The sequence below is a fragment of the Octodon degus genome, unplaced genomic scaffold, assembly GCF_000260255.1.
Source record: "Octodon degus isolate 3935 unplaced genomic scaffold, OctDeg1.0 scaffold00106, whole genome shotgun sequence".
Lineage (NCBI taxonomy): Eukaryota > Metazoa > Chordata > Mammalia > Rodentia > Octodontidae > Octodon > Octodon degus.
The window spans coordinates 1,811,726-1,839,354 of NW_004524682.1; the positions used below are offsets into that span (position 1 = coordinate 1,811,726).

The following is a 27,629-nucleotide window of genomic DNA, read 5'->3' on the forward strand; positions in this document are numbered from 1 at the left end:
TTTACCGGAAATTGATCTCAGGACCTTGTGCTTGCCAGGCAGGCACTTGAACCACTGAGCTATATCCCTGGCCCTAAATTATTTTATATATAACATTATCTAGAGTTTGCTGTACACAAATGTGTGTATGTGTGTGTGTGCACGCGTGTAAGTAAAACAGAGTTGAGGATTAGTTTCCACGGTCTTCTTTCCACCTGTCTTTCTCTCTATGTCAGGGATTCTAACTTATTGTATATTGTTCTCATTGGTCTTAGCTGCTTCTCCTCGTAGCATGGGGCCAGGCACTTATGTACCTGCAAAAATGCCTGTTGAGTATTTCTCTATCTTACTACGTTAAAATAGCAATGATGAAAACTGTATATTACTAAAGTGAATACAACTACAGAATTCTTGATGGTTACAAAGAAGTGTTGAAAACAAAAGTATTGGACTGGGGAGATGACTCAGTGGAATAAGCACTTCCCTGGCAAGCACAAGGGCCTGAGTTCAATCCCCAGTTCCAAAAAAGAAAGAAAGAAAGAAGAAAGAAAGAAAGAAAGAAAGAAAGAAAGAAAGAAAGAAAGAAAGAAAGAAAGAAAGAAAGAAAACAAAAGTATTAATTGTACAATTTTGGTATTTTGCATATGAAGAAACCATTAAGACTGAATTATAAGGGTTTCAAATTAAAACACACAAAAATTGTATAGGTGTCTTCTGTGAAATATTCAATGAATTACAGAGTAGAATCTGTATTCAATGATATTTCCTTTTTACCCTATGAGGGTCACACAGTAGAAAGAATAAAAGTATAAAGAATATATAAAAAAGTTATCATCCCTGGGGCCAGGGAGATGGCTCAGTAAAATAAGTGCTTCCCTGGCAAGCACAAGGGCCTGAGTTCAATCCCTGGTTCTGAAAAAAAAAAGTTATCATCCCCCAACTGTACTACTTTTAGTTTATTCTTGTCCTTTTATCATAAATGCTTGAGACATGAACTTTCAAAGTTCAGGCTCTGAAAAAATGAATTTGGTGAATGAGGAAATCAGATTTTGCTGCCATCTCTACTGACTTGCTACAATGTAACCACTGTTTTGGGTAAGATTATAGTCATTATTTCTGCAAACATTACATTATTAAGAGAAGTAGATACTTAGCAATAAATAAGAACCTAAATATATGCCATAAAGATACTGGCTATTCAATTCCAACATTAGATATACACAAATATATTCAAAACATACTTTTATCTATTTATAATATCAAGTAGATATTTAAAATGTTAAATATTATGCACTTTGACCCAATATTAAAATAATATTACCAAACTCCAAATCATATCTCAAAATTCTAAAAACAATATGCCAGAAGACAAAAATTTGTGCTACCATGTATTACTTCCTTATCACATGTTTTGAATTCTCCTACCTAATAATACAATCAAGTGAGAAGCTTAACACTTATTTTGATTACAATTGATTCATTTCAGGGGATTACAGGCATTATTATATAACATTCTATATAACTTAAAAATTAGACTTATGGAAAAAGGAAATATTCAAAATTATTCACAATTTCCAGGTGTTTCAAGTTCAAGATTCTGTGCTTATAAAGTGCTAATAGTTCTCCTTTTACTTCCCGGTCATTTTATAAGTACTCTTTTTCTGCTATAGTCTCTAAAATAGAGATGGATAGCCCCAAAATACACTTCTTTGCATTTTCTTTACTCAAGATTCATGTAACACATAATTTCATGTACAGAATTTCATCTTTCCAAAGTCAAGATAGAGAGGGTGTGCTCTTAGTTGCCTATTTCAAATGCAAACGATTTTAATTTAAAATAATAGTGTTACGCTTGAAGGTGGGCATTAAAATCCTAGGGAGAAAAAAAATGAAGTCTTTTGGAAGGAGAGAAAGACATAGGAGAAAAAGTATGGCTGCATATGCACATATATGTGCACATGTGTACATACACATATGTGTGTGTGCATGCACTTGTGCATTTGTTTACAGAAAAAAGCCAAAAGTTATTTTTTTGAAAGAGGAAAATGCTACAAGCATCCTAGTTAGAAACATAATCTGGAGATTGTAAAATTAGCAGTTATGTAAATAGCAAAGAATACAGAGAAAAAAATTATAAGCCTTTCCATGTGACATTTATTTGAACCAGGATAATACACAAAACTGCTATTCAGGCGCAACATTTTTGTGTCTAAAATTTTCTCAATGAAGAAAATGTGTAAAAAGCAATGTTGCCTGTTTTCTATTTGTTTAGGCTCCACAAATGCCCAAAGTAAGCGTGACCTACAAATTTTAAGGAAGACACAGCATTAAGAATAACTAAAGCATAAAAAGAGACTGAGAACATTGCTTTTTGATTTCCTTTCTTATGGAATACAACAAAAATCGTATGTACCTTTGTGTTTAAAATCAATTAACACTTATGATAACAGAGAAAAGTGACACTTGTGGCATGCTTGGCAAAGAATAAGGCAAGTGGCCACATTTAAAGGCCCTCAAAGGAAATTTCCCACCTTAAAAGGTTTCCTTACAGAGCGTGCAGAGGCCGGCACCTCCTTCTTTGTTCTTCCCCCAGTTCCCATTAGAGCTGATGATTAAGGCTCTACCCACTAGCAGGGTCCCCACAATTATCCCATTGTAACGGTGCTCCACCAGGCGCCCTGCTACGGGCAACATCAAGTCATTAGAGAGCTGCAAGGGATCATGAAGAAGGTTATTTTAATTCCTCTTTCAGCTCTTCGCAGGAGTGGCCCTTTAGTTCACCGAGCTTCGGGTACTTGCTTTCAAACTAACAAGCAATACTATAAATGGAGCCTGCATTATCATGATTACGGACAATCTAAGGCACTTGAGGGCCAAGAATTCTCAGACCTCAGTGTATGCTGTTTTCTATTTACCAGCGAAAAATCTATGGATAGTGCAAACAGGACAGGAGGGTGTGAGCGCGATGACTCGGGTGCGGAGAGAGCAAGGGAACATAAAAGAACCCAGGCAAAAGGGAGTAGCAGAGAGAGCGTGCAGCCTTGGCTATTTTGTTGGCATCTAAAGTATTTTTACCCATTTTCTTGCTCTTCCACAGCATAGTGTTCCAGCTCTGTACCGGGAAGGGGCTGGACTGGGGGAGGAGGTAGAGGAACATTGGCCCAGGTCGATCCATTGTTTTTCTGTGGTTTGGAAGAATTTTTATTTTTTTTCTTTTTGCCACCTTTCCCACCTGAAAGTAACAATACATTAATTCAGAGCTGCTGCCCATCAGAAGGAACAGAAACTGTCAAATGGAAAGATGCATTCACGTTTTCAAAACACCAGAAATCGGCATGTTAGAAACAGTAAAAGCTATAAACAATGAAATAATATAATCAGAACAAACCCTCTTAGAAATCATTGAGGAAGATACTATGTCTATGCCAGGGCATCAACTAGAGGGCTGAATAAACCCAAAACGTGGGTGTTGTATCCAGAGCACATTTAGTGATTTACTCATGTCTGCTGCCTCCACGTTTTCATTGTTAGATGAAATAATGGTCCAAAGCAAATTCTTTGAAATGTCAGATTTTAGTGCATTTATAATGCTCTTTTGCATAATCACCCTCAGTGGAAAATAGAGTGTCTAAGGATATAAGCTAAAGTTTTCCATTAGAATTTACTCTATTTAATTAATCCAGGAGAGTAACATGTTTCTCTCAAAAGTCACTGATAAAAATCAATCACCTACAATCTGGAGAATACCTGCAAATCTCTCACAATGCAACATTTCACAGACTTCTTGACTAATGAATGGTACGATTATTTTTGCATATAGTGAGAACAGTTCCCAGCAGCTTTAAGCATAACATTTCATAAATTCCAAAAGGAGGGAAATTAATGCAAGCACAGTAATCAGTTACAGTACTATCTGCAATACAGATGAACTCATGCACAACTATGAGAAGATAAGTCAGCAGTGTCGGAGCTATGTCTCAGATTACATGAAGCTTGATGAAATATAAAAATAAAGTTCATCCTTGCATACCGCTGTGATTTTTATTCTTCTGAGATTAAATCAACAAAGCTTCTTCATACAGTAATGGGTCCAGTTGGACAGGGAAATGAATAGTTCTTGGGTAAAATGCTCACGAATGTTTCAGTGGTTCCTAAGTAACTTTCATCACTCCCACCATGGTGTATAATTAAAAAGGTAGTCCTGACCTCCTACCTTCCACCTTTCTGGAACTAAAAGTTGGTGCATGAAATGTTTGTGGCAGGGCTCTTTAGTCAAATTGTAAAAGATGTCCTTCTGTCTTCTTTGTTCTATCAATTGCTAAATTAGTATATACAATTTAAGAATAGGCCAGAAAGTGATAAAACTGTTAAGCTAGACAAACACACTAGTGCCAATTATGGAATTGGGTGTGTTTTCTACATAGTGTGCACAAATATAAATACCTGTGCAAACAAATGCTTTCCCTTTCCTTCAATTCTTATTTTAGATACAAAGGAGGATGAGTACCTTCTTTTTAGAGAGGACCTTGATTTCTGGGTTTGAAGACTTGCTTCTGACTTGTGAAGTTACTTAACATGTATTGCTTAATTTCCACACATGTAATGGAAATATAAAGCTACTTCTATGAATCATCTTTAGGATTATTTGAGAAACAATGTATATAAAGCTGTCAAATGCAGATTGGCCTCAAAATCACAGCAATCCTGCTACCTCAGCCTCCCAAGTGCTGGGATTACAGGTGTGCTCCACCATAACTGTTTGTTTGTTTGTTTGTTTGTTTGTTTTTTAACAGCTTCTTGATTTTCAGCTGAGGCTGAAATTGAACTCACTATGTAGCCCAGACTGGCCTCAAACTTACAGCAATTCTGCCTCAATATCCCAAGTGCTGGGCTTACAGACATGTTCCGCCAAGCCTGGGCATAGATTCATCTTCTACAGTTGTTCTTCGATTCACCTTCTCCAGGCCCAATAAGTATGGAGTCATAGTCAGATGGATAAGCTTCTAATTATTTGTAAAGTAAATGAAGCTTAGTCCTTGATTTCCCTAATCCCCCCAAACCAAACAGACTAAAGAATGTATATCTTGTTGTAGGATCAGAACTACATTTCAGCAACTGAAAGAGGATTGGGTTTTACTACTCATACTGCTAGGCTTCCCACCTTATGTACCTCTCTTATGCTTTTTGGCATTTTTTGGTTTTTTTCAGAACCTGGGATTGAACTCAGGCCCTTGCGCTTGCTAGGCATTCCGAGCCATCTCCCCTGCCTTGCTTTTTGACTTTGTACATGTAAAATCATTTTCTCTTTCCACAGTACTTTTATTTATTTATTTATTTATTTATTATGTATTTAGTACAGGGTCTCATTACACAGATCTGACTCATAGTGATTCTCCTGTTTTCAGCCTCCCAAGTGCTGGGATAACAGGCACACACCACCACGCCCAGCCTTCATCACTGTCACAGCGCACTGCTGGGGGCCGGGGCCAGCATGGCACGCTGGGGATCGAGCCCCTGTCCTTGCATCTCCCTAAGCAGGCTCCTTAGTCTGCTGAGCTGTCCTACTGGCCCTCCATAGCACTTTTAGAAGTGTTATCTGATTACTTCCAGAACTCCAACAGAAGCAAGTAGGTGAAGATACTGAAAACTTTCTGAGTGCTATTTGTCTACATGCTCATGAAAGAGAAAATTTGTATTCTCAGTACTTCACAGTAACTTTACTAGGAACTAATCCTAGAGTTCTAAATGTAACCATTGAGCTTAAATTCAAGAAGTGTATTCCTCACCTACTGTTCCAAACAATAGACTTAAAGTTGTTAATCTCCAAGGGCTTTCCATTCTCCTCTCTTTGGGGGAAATATGTTATCTCATTTTGAAAAGGCTAGTCAGGAATATTAATGATTGAGGCTGTTTTCTCTTAGCAGTGATGGAAATGGCAGGCGGTTAGCATGGTGGTTAGCAAATGACATGATCAAAAGTTATGCATTTCTTTCTGAAATCTGGATCGTGAGTAAATTGAATGCAATCTGCTGTTACTTGCAGCCAAAGAATCTTCAGTCATTTAAAAGTAGGAACCACCTGCATCATGCTTCAAGGGAACATATTTTGATGCCTGTCATACATATTTCACAGCTATGTCTTTAAATCAAAATGTAAATGCACATATATGGGTTCCTAAGTAAAATTTATTTCCCATTTCAAATACTATTTTGCAACATCTGAGTTTTTTTTCTTTTTTTTTTTCTTTTCTTTTTTTTTTTTTGAGGGACTGGGGATTGAAATCAGGCCTTTGTGCTTTCCAGGGAAGCACTTATTCTACTGAGCTATCTGCCCAGCCCCTTCATCTGAGATTTTTTAATGCTTCAATTTTTTAACAGAAGTACTCTCAATAAAACTGAATATCTTAATATACTGCATAAAATTATGTGTTTCAAAGAAGTTCACTCAAATAACTGAAAAATGCCCTATATTCTTTATGATAGTGATTATTTTAAATTGGTTACATGGCTACAGGAAAATTAAGAAAATCCTTTAATATGTCATGATTAGGATAGTTTGATCTTAAATTTGAGAATTAATAAAACCTCCAATATTAAACTCAATTGGACTAAACAAAACTAAACCCCTCCAATTTCACCTATTGAGAAATGCACCAATTTAAGTAATTTTACATTCAAATGTAAATGCAGTTAATATAATTCCTACATATATATATGAATGTTATTCAAGAGATTAATGGATACAGAAAAACCTAACAAGCACTATTGTGAATCATTTTCTGCTTATAATTATTCAAAGATAGCCTAAAACTCAGCAATAATAAATCAATATGGAATATTTAGAAAGCTTCACAGGTCTTATGCCACCCAGGGCCTACAGCAATATAGACTCACTCTTTCATTGTATATTGCTTGAACTTTATGTATCTTTAATAAAAAAATGAAGCTTCGGAATAATTACTTTTTAATTATTCAGAATAATTGTGGGACTAATTATAAATAAATGACAGCATAAATGACAGATAAGGTCATTGCAAAGGTTCTTCTATATTATTAAGCCAGTTTAAATTCATAACAGATGTTTAAAATTTTCTGAATTCTATAATGTACCCAGTTCTGCCAATAGACAAGAAGAGTAAATGACTCATTTTAGAGGGAAGAGCATTAACATTTTCGTCTGAGAGGGCTCCATCTCCCGAGGAAAAGTAAGTTAGTAAATGTAACCCTAATGATGTAGAAAAGTTAACTCTTTATGGCCTTGATGGCTAGGAGCCTGAGACAGGTCACAGAACATGGGAATCACTTACCATGTTTATAACTTTTTAATAAACTTGTTTATAATTTTAAGAAAAGAAGCAAAAGCTCTAAGCACACAAATAGCACGTAATTAATCTCCACAAATTAAACAGTAGTGTCATGGAATCGATAAGAAATGCACAGACAATCAACCATACCATCTAAATATCATGTTCAGATAATAAAATGGGGATATCTCTGATATTAATTATAATAGGAATAGTTTCTGTCTAATAAATGTTTTTTTCTCATGTACTAAAAATAGCTCCATTATACATTGTCTCTTTAGCTGATAATCATCAAATCCATTTTAAAATTTAGAGCATAATATAACTATCTATATCAAACTTTATATATGTGCTTTTTGAACATTGAACATTAATAATAACCTCTAATATTGGCATTCATTAAGCCAGGTATGGTTTAATTCACTAGATAAAAACATATTTTGTAAAGCTTTTCTGAAATAAGACTTTACATCAAAGGACTTTCAATACAAAAAGTCTTGAAAATCAATTTTGTTATAGTTGCAGTTATCTTTTGGCATTGATGACATGGAATTCACTTTTATGGACAATCTTTTTATTTTAAAGTTCTATGGACTAAGAAATAGCAAAATTATCTGCTTTTCCATAAACAGTATTTAGCAAAACAAAGTTATTTTTCTTTAAATGTATGATGACACAGGCAGTATATAAAGGATGTGTATTAATTTTATTGTTTGTCTTCCCCACACCAAAACAGGATTTCATTATTATCAAATGTTATTGTCATTTGAAAGATAAATTATTGATTGTGGGCTGCAATTCAGTATTTCTTCATTGGTTGTTAGGAACACAGGTCATATGCTGGTGACAAAAAAAATTTCTCCTTACTGTGATAAGACCAACCTGATAGACTGCCACTCCTTTCTGAGCTGTTGTGAGAGCTGGTGGTGCTGAAATCCTGTGACTGGTTGTGTGGCATTCTATTAGACAATCCCTCAGCCAATCGGTAGTCAGGGATGTAAAGTAAGGCTAAGGGTTAAAGGGCAAAGGTCATAGTGGCATCATGTGATTAGTTTACAGCACAAGCCCATGCAGAACATGCAGTTAGCAACTCAGAAGCAGATGTTGTAGGACAGTGAAGAATGTTTTATTTATCCTGTCCTAATGGAAGTAGAGATGGATTGCTGATCACTACACTGAAAAAGAGTTAGAAGGATGGAACTGATTGGTGTTGATTGTGGTGGTGGTAGTGGTGGAAGTAGTGGTGGTGGTGACAAGGATTGTTTAAGGTACTGAATACATACATGCTGGTAAATATTTTTAGTTTAGGAAATAAACCCAGTAATGAATCACTAAATTCAACAACAAATACTAATTTCTATGTCATGCACAAATGATATGAAATAACTCCTCGAGACACAAGAACTGGACTTACCATTATTACCTTTGTTCTGATCAGGTAGAGAATAACCAAATCCCATCAGATCTGTTTTTTGCTGAATTGAGCTTTTCCACTGTGGATCAGGCAGATCGACAGCCAATTCATGGATGCTACTGGAATGCAAGATCTGTGTCGTGGCATATGGGGTAGCCTGTGTTATTTGGCTGGAACTGTTGTAAGTGGTTTTGGTAGTGAAGTCAATGCTACTGTAAATGGCTCCATCTGAGAGCATTGTCGCTGTTTTATCTCCTTGGCCTGGAACGGGTGGCAGCACATCTGTGGTGAACATGGGGAAATGAAGCAATTCAGTGGTGCCCGGGAAACCCAAAACTATCAGGACTGAAGATGAAAAATAAATGTGTCACGCCACACGTTTGCATTTCAGCTGAGATGGGCTTCATGAGCCAGTGGAGGGCAGATGATGTACAACCATCGCTAAGCTATCAACTTCAGTGACAGCCAGGCCTCCTGCCTGTCCTTCACATCTCACCGCTTAACATAGCCCTTTCCCTGTTTTCTTCAACCATGAATGAAAAGTTTGGAATATTTCACTAATGAAAAAAGCTTTTGGTTGTTCAAACTGTTTTAAACACAGGGAAAGTGTTAGTGCTTTGCAAAAACACTGGGAAGAAGGAGTAGACAAATCATAGGTGGAAACATCTTGTTCCACTTTAATGTAAAGGATGTATGAACATAACTGCAGACCCATTGTGAAATTTTACAAAATTATAGTATCTCAACTATGAAATACACTTTTCTGAATTTGTAACTTAGGCTTTATCTGCTTTAATTGCATAGCACTAGAAATGAAGAGTAGGTGATAGTAGAAGGTGTGTTGCTTTTTTTATTTGGATAACAAAGGAAAATTTTCATGAGTAAGTTGTTTTCACAATACAGCAGGATTTAATGATAGAAAAAGCAATCACAGTGATCAGGGTGTTTAATTTATGCTATCAAGTTTGAGAAGTGGAGAATTATAGTTTCATGTTGTAAAACAGCAAGAGTAAAATTAAACTTCAGGAAAAACACTGAATATCAATCAGTCCACTTATCATTTTGGTATGCTAAATTATCTTTACAAGATCCTTTGTAATTCAAATATGCCACCTCTCTCCTGAGCATTTATTTTCCATTTTCAGAAGAATAATATTAAATGAAACTAAAAGAGAAATCATTAACACTATTTTTTAATCATGTAGCATTAAAATAGAACTAATTGTGGTAACTTTTTAATAATATGTGCTATAAAATGTCACTTTACAGGATTGAAGGCTATAAGATCACTTGATCTCATTCTAGGAAATTTTCAGCTGTATTGTCACGTTCAATGATATCTATTCATATTTGAAGATTCTTAGAGAAATATGAGTTTTCCTTTTCTATTTTACAAAAATAAGAATAGTCTTTAAGAACGGATAAAAGATAAAAATAGTTCCTTAGGAACAGTTGCAAAAATTTCATATTTTATACTCTGCAACTTTTGTCTCCCTGGAGACAAAAAGTTTGAAGTTTGCCAACTTATACAAGTAAGTAGATAAGTACTTTATTGATTTGTTTTCATTTCATCAGTTCATCAATTTTATGATTACAAGACACAACTTGCAATAGTGAAAGCAGACTCTGTATACAGAAACCTAGTTACAAGAGATGGAAGTGCAGTGGGCAGTTAGCCGCAGCTGTTGCCTGTGAGCCCACAGCAGTCCTATAAGGTTGATGGGATTCCAAAAGGAAGGCCTTGCCCGACGTGCACTAGTAAAGTTGAAATAGACGTCAGATCTTCTGATTCTAATCCCGTAATTTTTTAAAAAGTGAAATTAATCTTGACTTAAAGATCATGCTTTTATTGATATAAATATTTTAAATGTTTATCAGTGGGGTAAATATCCAAATTTATAACAGTTCAATAGGCTGCACTGTCATGTGTTATAGTTGATAGCTGTCCTTCTACAGCCTCATATACTCATAGGTTAAGCATGTAGGAGTGACTGGATTATGGATATATTATAGTGCATCAGTCCACTGATTGGTCGCTGATAGTTCTGGGTCTGAATGATGGGCTTGCTGAAGAGCAGTGACCCATCCTGGGTGTGAGTAGCACCAACCAATAGGCTTGCATCCTGGATGGAATAGAAAGGGAAAGTAAAGGAAGTCCTGCTGATTGCTGCTTGGCTGGCCATGAGCCTTTCTTGCCTGCCACGCTGCTGCACCTTGGAGAGGCTCACTATGGACTGAGGCCCCCACCCACTGTGAGCGAAAGTAAGCCTATTCCTCTTTAGTTTGTAGGTATCAAGTATTTTATCCTACAAATGAGATACTTACTGAGACAGCAGGGGGAATTGTTTTCACTTTTAAGAATTTTACAACTGTGAGCTTACTTTTTGTTTCTAGCTGAATATTAGTTGCAAAATTGATATTAAACATGCATATTTTCTATTCTCTCAAAATGCATATTTCAATGATACATTAAAGTTAGTGAGAATAGGTGCTTCTAAGTTTTCACATTTTGTTTATTTGCCTGCTACTCTTCTTCTGATAACCTTTGTCCAGTTGAAATATTTCTCCAAAGTGGGCTTCAGTTTCACTTAATGTGAACTTAGAGTCCTCTAAAGCTTTAGATTAGATTGTATGCCAATTCAATTGTAAGTTGTTGGCATTATTTGGTGCTCAAATGATTGAAAAAAATAGAAATAGCCTAAGTACCCAGTCCTATCTAACTGCATACTATAATAGCTAAAACAATTTCTTTCTCTGTATATATCTATATATCTATATATCTATATATCTATATATCTATATATCTATATATCTATATATCTATATATCTATAGATATATCTGTCAGTCTGTCTGTCATGCTGCCATGCCTTGGAGAGGATCACTGTGAACTGAAGCCTTCACCCCCTGTGAGCCAAACTAAGCCTTTCCTTCTTTAACACTCTCTCTCTCTCTCTCTCTCTCTCTCTCTCTCTCTCCTTACTAGACAATAATCTGCCTTTCACTCTACTCTGACTGCTCTCACATTTTCAAAAATGAATTATATCCCAACATTGAAATACTTACATCTATTGAAATAGATTATACATAAGTGTCTGTACATGAAGGAAACTCCTACAGTATGAAACGGCTTGGAGCTCCATACCAGGGTTCCTACCAACAAGCTGGATCAGAATATGGGCTTGCACCTCTTATAGACCCCACCAGACCAACTCTAATGCTTCAAGTTGTCTGACTGATTCTTGTTACATCTATGACTGAGACCCATCAGTTACAGAAATTCTTTGCTCCAGTTTCAATTAGTGATGCAACTTTTGAGCATGTCATTTCTATTAGCACTCATGGATTTGTTCATCTATTGCTGGCATGACACTGCTATGAATAATTGTCTTTTTCATTGCATCCTTTGTTACTTGAAGCCAGGTGCCCATAGGACTTATGTCTTTATCTCAACAATTCCTCACCTTCCCAGGGTTGTGACGGGAGCAAACATGAAAAAATTGTTAAATGATCTATTCTTTAATTTGCATTGACAAAACCAGAATTATTTGATAATTAGTAAGCTCTTCTTCATATACAATTTTCACTACATTCAAACATGTTTTGGTATTTCATTGTTAATAAGAAAATGTCACTATCAATGACTACTCTTCTATGTGAATATGGTTACATAACCACACATAGCAACATGATTTTGGACTCTAGTGCAGATAAAACAACCAAACAAAGTCTTAAATCCATCAAAATTGTGTGCTTTTTTTTAGACCTTGCGTGATTCATTTTGATAAACTTTCTTGACATTTAAATGCAAAAGTGGTTATTTACAATAATATAAGGAACATGAATTCAAAGTACAAAAACTTTAGTATTTTTGGAGTGCAGTAAATGCTTAAAATGACTATCATAATGAAGTCATACAATAAACCAGAAAAAGCCTTTTTTAGCCTTAAAATAAGAGGAAGAGTCAACAAATGGGTTAATATTAAATTAAAAAGTTTCTACACATCAAAGGAACAACCAACAGATTAAGAGACAAGCTATAGAATAAGATAAAGTGTTGCCTGCAGTCTCTCACACAGAAGCCTGATATACAGAACATAAAAGAACTGGGGTCGGGGAGATGGCTCAGCAGAATAAGCGCTTGCCTGGCAAGGACAAGGACCTGAGTTCAATACCCGGTTCTGAAAAAAAAAAAAAAAAAAAAAAAAAGAACTAAAAAAATTATACTCCCAAAATAAAATATTCAATAAAAAATGGGTAATCAGAATGAACAGATACTTCTCATAAGTATAGATGACCAATAAATGCATGAAAAACAACTCAACGTTACTAGACGTTAGATTTAAACCATCATTGAGATACAGTGTTACTCCAGAAAGCGTAGCTGCCATCAAGAAATCAAAGAAGAAACACTAAAGTGGCTGTGGGGAAGTAGGAACCCTTCTGTGCTACTGGTGTGAACCTGAGCTGCTACCTCCACCATGGAGATCAGTATGGGGAGTTCTTAAACAACTAAAAATTGAAGATCCTTTCTACTTGGGTAGTCTTTTTCTAGATATATTACCCAAAGAGTTAAAGTCCTTATATTACAGTGACACAAACATATCCATGTTTATAGAAACTCAATTTGATAGTTAATTCTTAAACCTGAGAAAGAGTTATACCCTGAAATTGGTCTATATGTGTGCTAAACGATAAATGAAGAAAGAATAGATAGCATGTAGACACATTGGAGTATTACTTTGCCATAAAGAAGGACTAACCTGAGGCATTTTTAGGAGAATGGATGTACTTTAAGATGATAATGTTGAGATAAACTTTCAATATTAGAGCACTTCTCCTGCATGAGAACCCTAAAATGTAATGAAAGAGCAAACCAAAGATAGAGTTCAAGAAATAGGGAGACCTTCTTCAAATAGAAGAGATGCCAAGAGACGGAGGGAGAGGGGAGTGAAGTTAGGAAAAAGAGATAAAAAGGAGAGAACTGAAGAAAAAATGCAAATAGAGGGGCCGGGGAAGTGACTTAATAAACTAAGCACTTTCCTGGTAAGCTCAATGGCCTGAGTTCAATCACCGGTAAAAAAAAAAAAAAAAAGAAAGAAAGAAAAGAAAAGAAAAAAAAATGCAAAAAGAACTTTTGCAAATGGTAACAGGAAGGGGGCTGGAACTGGAAGACATGGAGAAGAAATGAGCAGAAAAAGAATTAGGACATGCAATGCACAGGTACAAACCAGCATGATGAACATACTGCAGAGAGCTGTGTGGGCCTTAAAATTCGTCTGTGACAGCTCTCATTTCACATAGATGAGGCAGAAATGGAAGAGAACCTCACACAACTACACATGTACATTCCCTTTGCTTCAAGAAGACCAAGACATCTTAAATGTTAACATCATCAGCGAAAATGTGAAAAATGAAACTTTCTTTTTCATCTTTTGGCATTTATTTTGTGATAGAAAGATCTAATGCATAGATGATACGTAAAAAAGGCAGTTATCCTTGATATGATGAAAGCTGTGGGAACTGAATTTCTTTAGATTAGAGAAGTCTTCTCTCTCCGCTCTTTTTGCAAGGAGGGGCTTGGCCAGGAGAATCCCAAGGCAGAGTGATGGCATACGGTTTCCAAGACTGGACACCTAGAGAAGCCAATTAATCATGAAGTGTCTGGGCAAGTGACACCCGAAGGGTTGCATTTGCTGACAGAGAAAGCCAGGAGCTGAGGACATACACAACTTGCTTTCTGTTCTCTCACTTTCTACTGATGCTACTTGGAGCCAATTATATGCTAAAGTTTGTTCTAAACCTACATACATACATATACTATTTTCATCTCTTTGATTCAAAACTATTTTATGCATTATATTTAGATAAAGGGAAGAGGCCCACCTTGTTATAGGTCATACTGACAGAAAACAGGCTTGTGAATGACTTTGTGTCTTTACCATCTGATATGGCTTTTAAATTCTATTCACACACTTTGACAATCCATTCATAAAAAAGATAGCAGCATCCATGATTGTTCATCTAAGTGAATATGGTCATATACTCCTGCTTGAGAAATCCATCTTCTAAGACTAGAGTAGTTTAGAATAGTCCTGGCTTTCATGAATGAAGTTTAGACGTGTAGAGATCTTCTAGGCTACTCATCCAAATTGTTTTTCATTTACAGAAATATCATTAATATCAATCTTATTTCATTTTACACCCAACATCAGGCTGTACAATTTTAAAAGTTCTTACATCCTAGCACTTTCCTCCTTAAAACCATCAATGGCTAATTGTCCTTTAAACAGTGTAAACTACTTATGTGACTTAGGATGTCTTCTGCTATGTCTCCTTCTGCATTGTTTCTAATAACCCCGCTGCCTTGTAGCTTTTATTCATATCATTAGAAAATCCCCATTCCTCCCTCCCTCTTGCCTCTTGCCTACCTACCTTCCTTCTGTCTCTCCCTTCTTCCTGCCCTTGCTTTCCTTCTGTCCTTTTTCCTTTCCTCTTTTCTTTGTGTTTCTTTCACAGTACATAGTAATTTCAATCTTTCACTTGGCATGCAAGTTGTGGATTGTGGAGCTACAGGAAGGAATTTCTGAACACTTTGTCCTATTTACTTAACTGTCTTTTTCTCCCATGATACATTACAGGAGAGTAGAATCCATTATAATTTACCCTGATGTTATGTGTTTCCTGCCTACTTTGCACATATGCCCACAGAAGGTGTTCAACAAAACATGTTGAAGGAGATTTAGAGAATCAAAACATGGTTCAAAATCCTAAGCCCCCTTTAGAAGCATAAGTCTTCATTTTAGTAATTGTATGCTAGTATTTCTGGAAACAAAGTATTAAGAATACTTGTCTTCTCGATGAGCAATGACTTCCTATTTTCACGTAAGGCAATATAGATATATTAGTTTTATATTAAAATATTTAGTAAATGTACATATAGCACTATTAGTATGCATGCTTTATTACCTTGACTATAAAACAAAATGTTAATATGACTTAAAAAACTGGGAAAACAAGACCAAAAAAATCACACCAAATATCATTATTCTGAAACATACAACTTACCTCCACGTCCAAAATTCCCAATTTCACTTGGTCCACTATTGCTATTGTTTACTGGCAAACTTGTGGCTGGCCATGAATCAGCAAGCCATGGATAGTTGGGATCACCAGCATTTAGCAGACCTGGACGGCTGAAGTAGAAACAAGAAAGCTATCAGCCTGTGGAGCATCATGCAAGAAGGTGACATCTGTGTCATGCATGGAAAACTATTAAGTTATTGAAGAAGATTTTAATTGACTTCAAATTAAAATATGTAGACTTTCAAGAATGAAGGCACTTTAGCAGCTCATCGGGACTACATATAGATCATGCCTGTTGGTGGAAGCTAAGTCCTTGCTTGGAATTCTGCCTACATTTAAATGAAATCTGTTGCCTGCCCTGAGAGTGACAGGACTCGGTGACATAGGAACCCGAAACACTGTATGACGACACAGTGACACCTCAAGGGGATAAATACTCAGAGGAAATGATTGGTATCAACCATCTCCCAGGATTGGAGCCATCGCATTCTTGATTCCTACAGCTGCCACATGAATTTGTCCTCTTCAGGCAGTCATCTTTGTTATGAGCTCTTGTTCTTGTTTTAGAGGCCAAGAACTTGAAGAAAATTAATGATAGTACTTATACTGTCCCATCAGTAGCACATTTCCTAGTTGTCTAAATTCCAGAATAGCAGGAGTATATGAAGGGATTTTTTTGTTAAGTTAATGCAGTATCCACTGTATCTGATCTGGCGTGTGAACTTACAAGGGAAATTTCCTTAACATCATATTTAATAAAGAATTCCCTACTATAATCTAAAAGATGGATTCTAATTCCTTGCATGCTATTAGCATATTTACCAAGAAATAGAATATCTATAATGTACTTTTTTTGATAGACCCATTCTGGTAAAATCCCTAAGAGAATCATGTGTTTCTATGGAAACTGCAATAAGAAGATTCAACTGCTTTTTTGTTACATCCACTAGCTCTCATTAGACTTAATTTCTTTTTGCTAAAATATTGATTAAATGGGAGATTGGAAGTTATTACCAGAGCCTAATTACAATCTCCATATTGGCAAAGGGAAAATAGATGAGGATATATGGGTTTGTTATCAGCTTTTATCAATTTCAATTGAGTATCCAAAGTTGTGGAATCCAGTTCTATCAATCTACAGCCTATTCATCATCCATGAATCATTTACTTTGTGATCGATTATGTGTAATTGTTCACTCACAGCAATTTAGTGAGAGCCAATAAGGAGTCTTAAACAACAGCAACTTCATTTGCTAATGTCTAATTAATGCAATAAACATCCTGCTAACAAATGAACACATTCCTTGTGATATTTACTACTAATTTCTTCAGGGGCATCTGGGAGATATGAAACATCTGGACTTGATTCCTCTAAAGTGCACAAGAGATAGATCATTAAACCTTGTGGTAAGCCATTTAATTCCTCCTAGAATTCTCTGACTTGTAAGTGATCGTTTATTACAATAATAGCCGCTTACTACAGACTTTCCTCAGTCCTGATTAAAATTAACAATAAAAAGCAATCCTCTTAGCATACCTTCCATTGCTCATGAGCCCTCCATCTCCTCTTTGAAATGTAACTGTAAAAAAGGAAACACACACACACACACACACACACACACACACACACAGTCAATATTAATTACGATTCATAAGAACTACATATTGGACCTCAGCTTAGAGCTGAAGCCCCTGGGAATTTTAACAAAATATAATTAACATGATTATACAAATTGTACAAGCAGTAGTTTAGCTAAGGGCAAAGCCAATACTTGCTTCAACTTTAATAGAATATTTCAAGTTTCTTCAAGCAAATTGTATAGTGAGGGTAAAGTGACACTTTGTATTTAGATGTCAAACACCACTGCAAGTGGTATGTATAATGTTAGAAGATCAACACAGCATTAATGTGCTGTTATTAAACCAAGATTATCTTAACACGAAACTGTCTTAATCAGACAGCGAAGCACAAAATACACTGCTGGAAATGACACAGGGTCATTCCAACAGGTAATATTCTTCAAATAAAGAGAAACAAATACTTACGGAACCTACATTTATATCACAAGTACTTTAAGGTATACTCGTAGGAACCATTAATTGAATAGATAGAATTAAAATAGAAATGCATTATGATTAACATAGAGTAACATGCTTATGAAACTAAATTTTTCAAGCAATTGATACTGAATACACACCACTCTTTGCAAAGATCACAAAGTGTAAGTTTTAATCAAAACAGTAGAACTTATTAGTGACACTAACAAGCATGACAGAGGATTGGGGCCCATGAATCCACTCCTCCCAGAATAGTGGCTTTGACTTCACAAAGCCAATAACCTGACAGTGCTTTCAAAAATCAACCAAAGAATGTAATTATTAGTACAGATCCATGTCCTTTATTCAAAACCTCTGCAGTCAAATGTTCATGAATTTCAATGCAATTTGTATCTGTGAAAAGTAATATATTTTACATATTACAAAGAGTGTATGAGGTAAAATGTACTCAAAGCCATGTGATATTTTTGCAGTGTACTGTGAATAGTATGAATAGTAGGATAAACTATAAGTGGTTTCACAGTTTGGACTGAGTTTTGATGCAAAATAACTAGATAATAATGGAAATGAAAATTACTAAGGAGTTTACGGATTTTACAAAAATGCAATCAACTTGTAATTCTGACCAAAATTTTTATGGGCCTGCTCACTAAGCACAGGGCCAAAAGGAAACAATACCATTTTCACAGCTATGAAATGAACAACTAGCATATCCTTTAGAATCTATTAATTATATTCACTATGTCTTCACTGGATGGTGAGTTAAGATAAAAATAAATTTTTAATTAATTAATTAATGCTTTAAATAAGTAGGATGGGGCTGAAAAGATAGCTCAGCGGGCTAAGCACATGCTTTGGCAAGCGCAGGGCTAGGGTTTGATTCCCGGTCCTGAATGTCATGCCGGCCCAACCCAGGGGCTGCGCTGAGCTAGTAATCGAGTCCACGTGCGGTGGTGCATGCCTGTAATCCCAGCACTGGGGAGGCTGAAACAGGAGGATCACTGTGAGTCCAATCTGCATAGTGAAACTTTGTACCATGTACATAAATGAATGAATAAATAAAATAAAGTGAAATTATTGCTACTTATTATATAAACATAACGAGTATTTTGGAATTTGAGTAAAGCCTCTTTCTTGAGTTTCAGGTAGCAACTATGATAATTTTTTATATTTTTAAAAAGTTTCTAAGTGTGTAGCCAGGGAGATGCCTCAGTAGAATAAGTGCTTCCCTGGCAAGCGCAAGGGCCTGAGTTCAATCCCCAGTTCCTCCAAAAAACACTCGAAGTGCATTTCTCCAATCCCTTCTTAGAGATCATCTAATAAAATTCTCTCTTATGCCATCATAATCAGGCAACATGAACATAATTCCAAACATCTTTCATAGTTTTAGGAGACTGAAATATCTCGAGGCCTCCAAACATAACTTGTTGATACTGAAATATACTGTCTTATCAAATTTTTTCAGGTAATATCTCAAAGGTACTGTAAGCCAATCCTGAGACAACTTTCCCTTGTGTTTGGAATTAGCCATGGATTACACTTCAGAGAAGATGAAAAAAATATCGATCACTAGTTGCCTACTTAAGTGCTGGACACCAGGAATCAGCAGTGAGCCTAATAACTGCATTTAACAAAAATGTGTTAACCTGAAACAATGCTAAAAAATTATACACTGAAAGTATTAAAGAAAGGCCTGATTAGAACACATATGTGTGCTTTGCATACATACAAATGCACGAGTGCGTGCACACACACACACACACACACAAAGTACAAACATTGTGAAAGTGGTTCAGCTAATTATCTTTCAATCTAATGTGACTCTCTAATAATGTGAGTTTCTTTAATGAAATATCAAGCAGTTGTTTTACTCTGCTGAAAGAAAGTTAAGACGGTGCTGAGAATACTATTGTGAACATGCAAATAGTGGACTCTAGATGGGCTGCACCTCAAAATGCGCTGTTTAAAAGACAGGTGAAAAACTAAGTTGTTCTCCCCAATTAAAATCTGATTTCTTCCAAAATAAATTTTCTGTCAGTGCCCGAGGAGTAAATAAAAGTGAAAAGAAGACAACTGAAAAAGTAATGACAAAACAATGAAACCTTACTTGAACCTGTATGCTTTCCAATGAGAGCTCCTTCATAAAACGTGAAGCCTAAAGTATGACGATGTAACACACAAACGCTTATCAAAAAGGAGTTATTCGTTATGGCTAATTCACAGGTGTGCTGGAGTATGGACCTTGTGATTTGACCCAGACTTGCCAAACAGGAACTAAATTTTCTGGTTAAAAGAACTGAAATTTCAGGGCCTCTCATGGTCCTCATTCTGAGCAGGTACATTTTCTGTTTGTGTCTCAGTCATCATTACAACGTGCTGTACAAATGTTCCCACAGTGCACACAGGCAGCAGACATTCAGGAAGGACCTTATCATTGCATAGCAACTATACAAGGGCAAAAAGTCAGAGGATGTTATATAAACAGTTGGCTAACCTAAAGCAGCCCTTAGTCATTTTGGAATATACAAGAATCTTCAACTCGGTACACTTCTGTCCTAAAGAAGAAGAAAGGGGAAAAAGAGGAGGAGGAAGTAAAAGAAGATCAAAATCAAGAAGAACAAAGAGGTGGTGGTGATGGTGGAGGATTGAGAGCAACAACTCCCCCCACCGCAGACACATCCTTACCACAACAGTGTTGATTATCTGTGCTTTTAAATGAAGATGGAAAGGAGAACATATTTTCAATATTGTTCTTTACCATTTGCTCTAAAATTCGTAAATTCACTCCATTTTGAAAAGTATGTCAAAAATAGCTTAGTTCTACTTAATAACAAAATTATAGTTGGACTACAAATAGGGATGAACAATTAGAGCTTAGAAAGTGGAAATTATAAATGGTGTTTCAATCAGCAGTGTATATTTGTGTGCAGAGAAAGCATAAAAAAGTGCATAGTAGGCTAAATGACTTTTTTTCTTTTGTATTGCGAATTGCATTCAGGACCTCCTGTTTGCCAGGCAGGCACTCTGCCACAGAGCCAAATCCCCAGCAGAAGGCTTGTTTGTGAAGTAGTTCTCTTGTTTGGTAAAGATTTGACTTGAAGAAAAAGAAACCAGGAGTGGGGTTGTTTAGTGTGTGCTTACAGTTTCTTCTTGTCACAACCTTTATAAGCACAGTGTAATAATATTGTGCTGATAAGAGATTGAATAATTATGACTTTTAATGTGAAGTGTCTGCTAACATCGCAAATTAAGAACTTTCATAAAGCGCAACATTGGAACCTTTAACAATGACTAGCCAGAGAGTTTGTAGAACTCTCCACAGATACCACAATGTAGATACGCATGAAATATTTTGAATTTGTTGCACTTTTATGATGGACATAAGTCTAAGAGATTTTGTAAAATTATATTAGACACCAAGTGCCTCTCCTCTTATGTGAAAGGGTCAACATAAAACTTTGTTGGCTAAAATAGAAGAAGGAGAGGAAGAAAATGTAGCTATGTGCTAAACTGACATGTTTAGGTAACAGATACTTCAGAGCATCTCTATCTAGTAGGTCACATTTTCTTATTTCAGATGTATACTTTAATGTGGCAGTCAAAACTTATTCCCTGCCCTGATAAGTTATTCCTGAAAATTAAATACAAAATAATCTCTTTTAATAAGCATTAATTAAGCCTGAATGATCAGAGTATAAAAATTCCTACAAATCTTTTAACTGTATTTGAATAGCTTTGGTAAATACTTTATATTTCAAGAACAGTTTTAAAACTTATGTAGGAAATGTTTAGTACACTGTATTTTGCTCATTCTTTTAAATTGTTTAAATTTATTAATTTCATAAGATGTTATCCTCCAATATGATATTCATAAAATGATATTATCCCTTCATTAAAATTTGATGACTTTGGGCTGGCCAAATAGCTCAGCAGATTAAAGTATGTGCAAGCAGGTGTAGCGGCCAGGAGTTCAATTCCCAGTCTTGCCATGCCAGCCCAGCCTGGGGGAAGGCTGAGAGGGCTATTGAGACTGGGCGTGGTGGCTCGTTCCTGTAATCCCGGCACTTGGGAGGCTGTAAACAGGAGAATCACTATGAGTCCTATCTAGTAGTGAGAACCTGAACACCCTGTAGACCCTTCCCTAAAATACAGGAAAAAAAATGATGACTTCAATAATTCTAAATAGAAAAGGGATAGAATAACCTTGAAAACAGTCATATAGCTTTCATAAATATAGATAGATATAGATATAGATATAGATTTTTTTAATGTAACTGGCACAAGGGTCTCACTATGCAGCTCTGAGAGTGATACATCTGTTTTCAGCCTCCCCAGCTCTGGGATTATAGGCATGTGCCACCAAGCCTGGTCACAGTGGCGGGCTCCTTCAAGATGTGCCTGAGGAGAGGACTGGTGCCATGTGTGGTGCTGGGGATCGAACACCAGTCCTTGCGCTTGCCTAAGAAGGCACTTAGTCCATTGGGCTACCTTGCCAGCCTTTCATAAAGATTTTAATGTGTTTATAAATAATTCTCATGAAAGCTACAGGGATGTTTTTGAAGCTTAGGTTGTTTATCTACACACATTTATTTAGAGTTTAAGATTGCCTAATTTGGTGTATTTTCCCCCAAAATTTATCTATGATTCTCTTTTACCTTAAAACAACTTAGATAATAAAGCCTCCTAGCATTCAGGAACTGTCAGTGCAGTAATAAAGAGATAGTTATTGCTCATTGAAAAGATAAATAGCACTGCCTGTTGGTCTATAATAGTTTGCAATTGTTTCACATTATAACATATGATACTTCTTTGTTCCCACAGCCCTTTGAATGACATGGGTAAGTCTATGATTGTACTTGTACTGGAACAATTTAAGTAAAGGATAATTGCAAAAAAAATAAAATTAAGTACATATTTAACAATGTCCCAGAGAAATTTCTACCTTCTCTGTGTAAAGCAACAAAATACATTTAGGTCAAGTTCTCTTCCCCAATGATTTAAATGGATACATTTATATTGTAACCTTCACACTTATTTATACAATGTAAAGTTTAATCTGTTAGTGTCCAGTAATAATATGTGAAGCTCACTGACATCAAATGAACAGTTTAGCAGTCCTTTCCTTTTCTAAGTTTTCAATATAATTTTCCATAATAACAGCAAATGAAGCAGCAAGAATAATAAAGTTAGTGGATAATGTTTTTTATACATAGATGAGCAGAAGTTATCCTCCCCAAATTAGTACATTGCCCTAAAAGTACTCCTAGGCTCCCACTAGTCAGTATCTTATTTTACCACTAGAAACTAAGAAGAGACTTGGAAAAAAGTAACAGGAAAAAGGGAATGTGGAAATCAAACATGGATTTCTGTATAATCCTACTTACATTCAGTCTCACTTTCCTAATAGTGTGTCTGCCAATACACAGATTGCACCAAATGTTTAATTATCAGTAAAACTGGAGTTTAAATTAATTTGAACAATGATTCCTAAAGACTTTTTTTTTTTTTTTTTTTTGGAAGGATCTACAGGGTGTTCAGGGTCTCACTATTAGGTCAGGCTTGTAGTGATCCTCCTGTTTACAGCCTCCCAAGAGTGGCAATTACAGGCGCACATCACTATGCCCAGTCTCAATTGCCACCTCAGTGCACCCCAAGCAGGCGCAAAGGACAGGGGCAAGGCCAGCAGGCCCCTGCGCCTGCTTGCAGGTGCTTTAATCCGCTGAGATATTTGGCCAGCCCCTCCTAATGGACTATTTGCTATAAAATAATTATGACTTACATGTATCAACAATTAGAAACTATGTAAAATATATTTGAGATATATACTTTCTCATGTTGTAAAAAATGGAAACTAGACTCTCACATGGTGAATGAAAATATATTGCTTTAATTTTATTTAGTTTAGTTTTCATAATCATGAAACATCAGAAAAAAATTCTATGAAAATGAAAACAGAAACAGAACCAGTACAAATATAATACTTTCTCCATAACTGTTATAAAACACTTCTGAGGAAAATAATTCTGCATGAAACCACAGTGCTCATAAATTGGATTACTGGCTCATGTTGGAAATATAAGAAATACAAACATATGATGCATACATACTCCACTAATCCATGTAAAATTTTCCATGTAAAATACCATGTTCTCATTATTGGATAAAGAAAAGAATGTGACATTTTAATGGGGTGCAGAATAGTTATTTTGGAGGGGAAATTTGGAAGAAATATCACAAGTGAAACATGGACTACTAGTGGCTCACAATATACAAGATTTTCATTTGTTTCTCATCAATAAGAAGAGAGCAGTTGAGAAGGCAGATGACTACCTGAAGGGAAATCCATTTTGAGTCAGCCATCTATCAATTAAGCAAAAAAGTTTTGAAAGCCTTTTCCCTGGCCTGGCTTGCTTCCAAAATACTTGAAGGGCACGGCACTATTCTGAGTTAGCAATTTTTCTAAGCACAGGGATATCAATCACAATGAAAAATGATAATAAGAAATGGACTATTGTCAAACTCAAAGACCAATAGATATTTTCAAGTTAAGAGCACATGTTTTGCAAAGAGCTGCTGTTAAAATGAAAGAATACAAATCAGTGTGATGTTAACTGAACTAAAAGTGCAAACCTACTGACAATGGCATGTATTTTATTATGAAAAGGGAGGGAATGGAGGAGCAAGGAGATTAAAAACTCATAATTTCTTATTGGAGTATATTAGTACTTTGACCTGAAGTGGTTTTATTAGCATAACTTTTATTATAACTTTTATTATAAAAGTTATTATTTATGGATAAACACAAAAGTGTCCTTGAATTAAACCAGTTATTCTTACATATAACATGATCTATGCAAGTCTGTCATGAACTGAAATACCACATTGAGGTGATGCAGCAGCTGCGCTGAGGGACAGTACTTCCACGGGTGAAGGATGAGGAAGGGATTGCAAAACAAGAAGATACATTTACTTAGTTTGGATGTCTCAGACTCTGATACTCAAAAGTTACTCCAGAGCATCCCTGCCAGGAAAACGTCTCTAACTGGTAAAGTGATTTAGCACACAGATGATGACCTAAGGAAGCAGGGAGCCAGCAACCAGGAAGCGAGAATAGCAGAATTCAACATGGCGCTACACACAAAGCCTGGTGTCAATGGAGATGCGCTCGTACATTCTAAGAAATGTCATTCTAGTCTAAGAAACTCATACTAAACAATAAGTAAAACTTTCACCTTCACGATATGCACATATTTCTGACTTCTTTGAAACTCTATCTTGGAATGTTTTTATTTTTCGTATTTTAGGGAGGGGTTTACAGGGTGTTCAGGGTTTCACTGCTAGATTGGACTCGTACTGATCTTCCTGTCTACAGCCTCCCAAGAGGTGAGATTACAGGTGTGCACCACTATGCCCAGTCTCAATTACTGTCTCAGCATGCCTCTAGGGTACAGCCAGTACAGACTGTCTTGGATTTTTTAAAGATAATAACTTTGTAAACATGTAAAGCATCTGAGAGCTTTTTTTTTTCTGCTGCTTATTTTTCTTCTCCTTTTGTGTCTTTCTCAAAATTTTCCTTTCTTAAGATGCTGTCTGTACACATTAAAATACAGTCAATAACTGAACTGTAAACCATTTAATTCATGTCTTATCAATTTGATTAATTCTGATAAGATTTGGGCCTGTTTGTATTTTCTATCTGGGATATTTATTTGAATTCTTACATACCAAAAGCCATATTTCAGGGGCTGGGAAGAGAACTCAGTAGAATAAGTGCTTGCCTGGCAAGTGCAAGGGCCTGAGTTCAATCCCCAGTTCCACCGGCAATGATCCTGAGACTCTTTAGCAGGTTTTTGAAACTAGCAGTTAATTGGTAGGATTCTCACACTTAGTAACTACATATGCTCATACCTCTGAACCAAGCAACTGCACTGAATAGCAGTGTGTAATAGTATGGGCATCCTTGGAAAGCCTGTCATTCTGGTCTTCTAAATACATACTGCTTGTCGTGTCATATCAAGAAATAAAAAATAAAAATAAATAAAAGTCATATTTCAAACCTCCTTTAACTTCTGAGCATGTAGGCAATGTTCTTGCCTAAACATGCAACTAAACTAATTACTTCATAGCACCAGAGTGTGTGAGTGCCTGCTTTTAAGCACGCAAGTCTGTATTTATGTGTGTTTGAAGAAGTAGTTGAAGCAAATAACTGAGCGTTTCACCTGACTGTACTCTTGCTATTTTTCACTGGACATACAAGCAAAAAAAAAATCTTATAGTCATAAAGGGATCTATCAAGATCAACGCACTAACGCCTGTTGGTTACAGACTTTATCTTTAAAATAAGCCCAAATCCTTTGTGATTTCGCTGTACTTACAGTTTTCATTTTATTACATTCCTAAAGATTGGAAAATTCCTGGGAATTTTCTAGAAATAATATCTTACCAGCATAGTTACTGAGTCCCTTTCTCTTCTTTCTTCGCCAATACAACCAGAGGCTAAAACCCATCAGAATTACCCAGCAGGCTCCACCGATACCAGCTATAAAGGCAGGTTGCTTTACAACGTCGCTGATTTGCTCAGTTATGCTATTATTGTTTTCAGTGATGACGACTTCATTACGTCCTCCTAAGGAAAAGAAAATGACAATGCTAATAAATATTCAGACACAAGTAGACACTAGAATATATTGCGATGTATCAAAGGCACAGAATACCCGTTAAGCTCAGGTAACATTGGTTTTGTGCTATACTTACAATTATTGATAAGCATGTTTTGTACATGTAAAACTAAAAATAAAATCATGTATTTGAAATTATGATCAGGAGTATTGTTCTTTTTTTTTTTTTTCTTTTGGTGGAACCAGGGATTGAACTCAGGTAGGTCCTTGCACTTGCCAGGGAAGTGCTTATTCTACTGAGCCATCTCCCCAGCCCCACATTGTTCTTTTTGCATCAATTAAACATGAACAAATTCTGAAACAATTCTTGATTTACAGCTTTATAAACAAGTTAAAAAAAAGTACAATATGATGTGAAATAACATCAACTTTTAACTTCCCTCTCCCCCTTCTCCTTTTCTCTCCCTTTCTTTGTACTTTAGATTGAGCCCTATTATTGTTCCTGTCTAGATGTCCCCCAAAGCTTCATACAGGCCTGGGGTGGCCTTCTACAGTGTACTCCTGACTCATGGTCCAATCCTGTACTACAGGTATGAGTGTTACCCTCCGTGGGAGAGGTAGGCTGCATGCTTTATAAGGGAGGATAGAGGCTTGCTCTTGCTGCTCCTCCCTTTTTGCTCTTGCTGTTTTCTGCTGCTATGTATTGTTGCCCTCTACCATGTGCCAACCTGCCTTGGAGCCAACCCTGTAAGAATTGAAACCTCCACAAACTGTGAGATAATAAGCCTTTCCTTCCTTCATTTGGGGTGTCCGATATTTTGTCTCAGCAAGGACAGAAAAGTAACCTAGAAAAGCCCAGAGCAAGTGCTAGACAACCTCTCTAACACTGAGCTACAGTCCCAGGTACATTTTGAGATAAAAGTTATTGTCTAGCCTGAAATCTCCCTGTATCCGCCTACTCAATAGCTGAGATTACAGGTGTGTAACACTGTGCCTAGCTACTGTTTTTGGATTAGATAAGGTATTTTCTTAAATAGTTCTTATAAAAACCAACTTATTTAATACAGATAATTTAAAAATTGTTTTACTACTGAGCGCTGCCTATTTTAGAGTGGTCATGATTAACAATTTATACAATTTTATTTTATTTTTTAAATTTTATTTATTTATTT

The 27,629-nt window shown here is 36.0% G+C and overlaps 1 protein-coding gene across 1 annotated transcript in view; it reads right to left on the reverse strand.

Annotated features, from left to right (window-relative positions):
• The window catches only part of Robo2 (roundabout guidance receptor 2), a 644,932-nt gene that overhangs the window by 40,205 nt on the left and 577,098 nt on the right, over positions 1-27,629 (reverse strand). The window contains exons 19-23 of the mRNA XM_023724123.1: positions 26,283-26,465; positions 17,319-17,361; positions 15,764-15,891; positions 8,697-8,978; positions 3,055-3,211 (exon numbers count right to left, since the gene is read on the reverse strand). Of these exons, the coding sequence (XP_023579891.1) occupies positions 3,055-3,211; positions 8,697-8,978; positions 15,764-15,891; positions 17,319-17,361; positions 26,283-26,465 (793 nt within the window). The remainder of the gene's footprint in view (positions 1-3,054; positions 3,212-8,696; positions 8,979-15,763; positions 15,892-17,318; positions 17,362-26,282; positions 26,466-27,629) is intronic.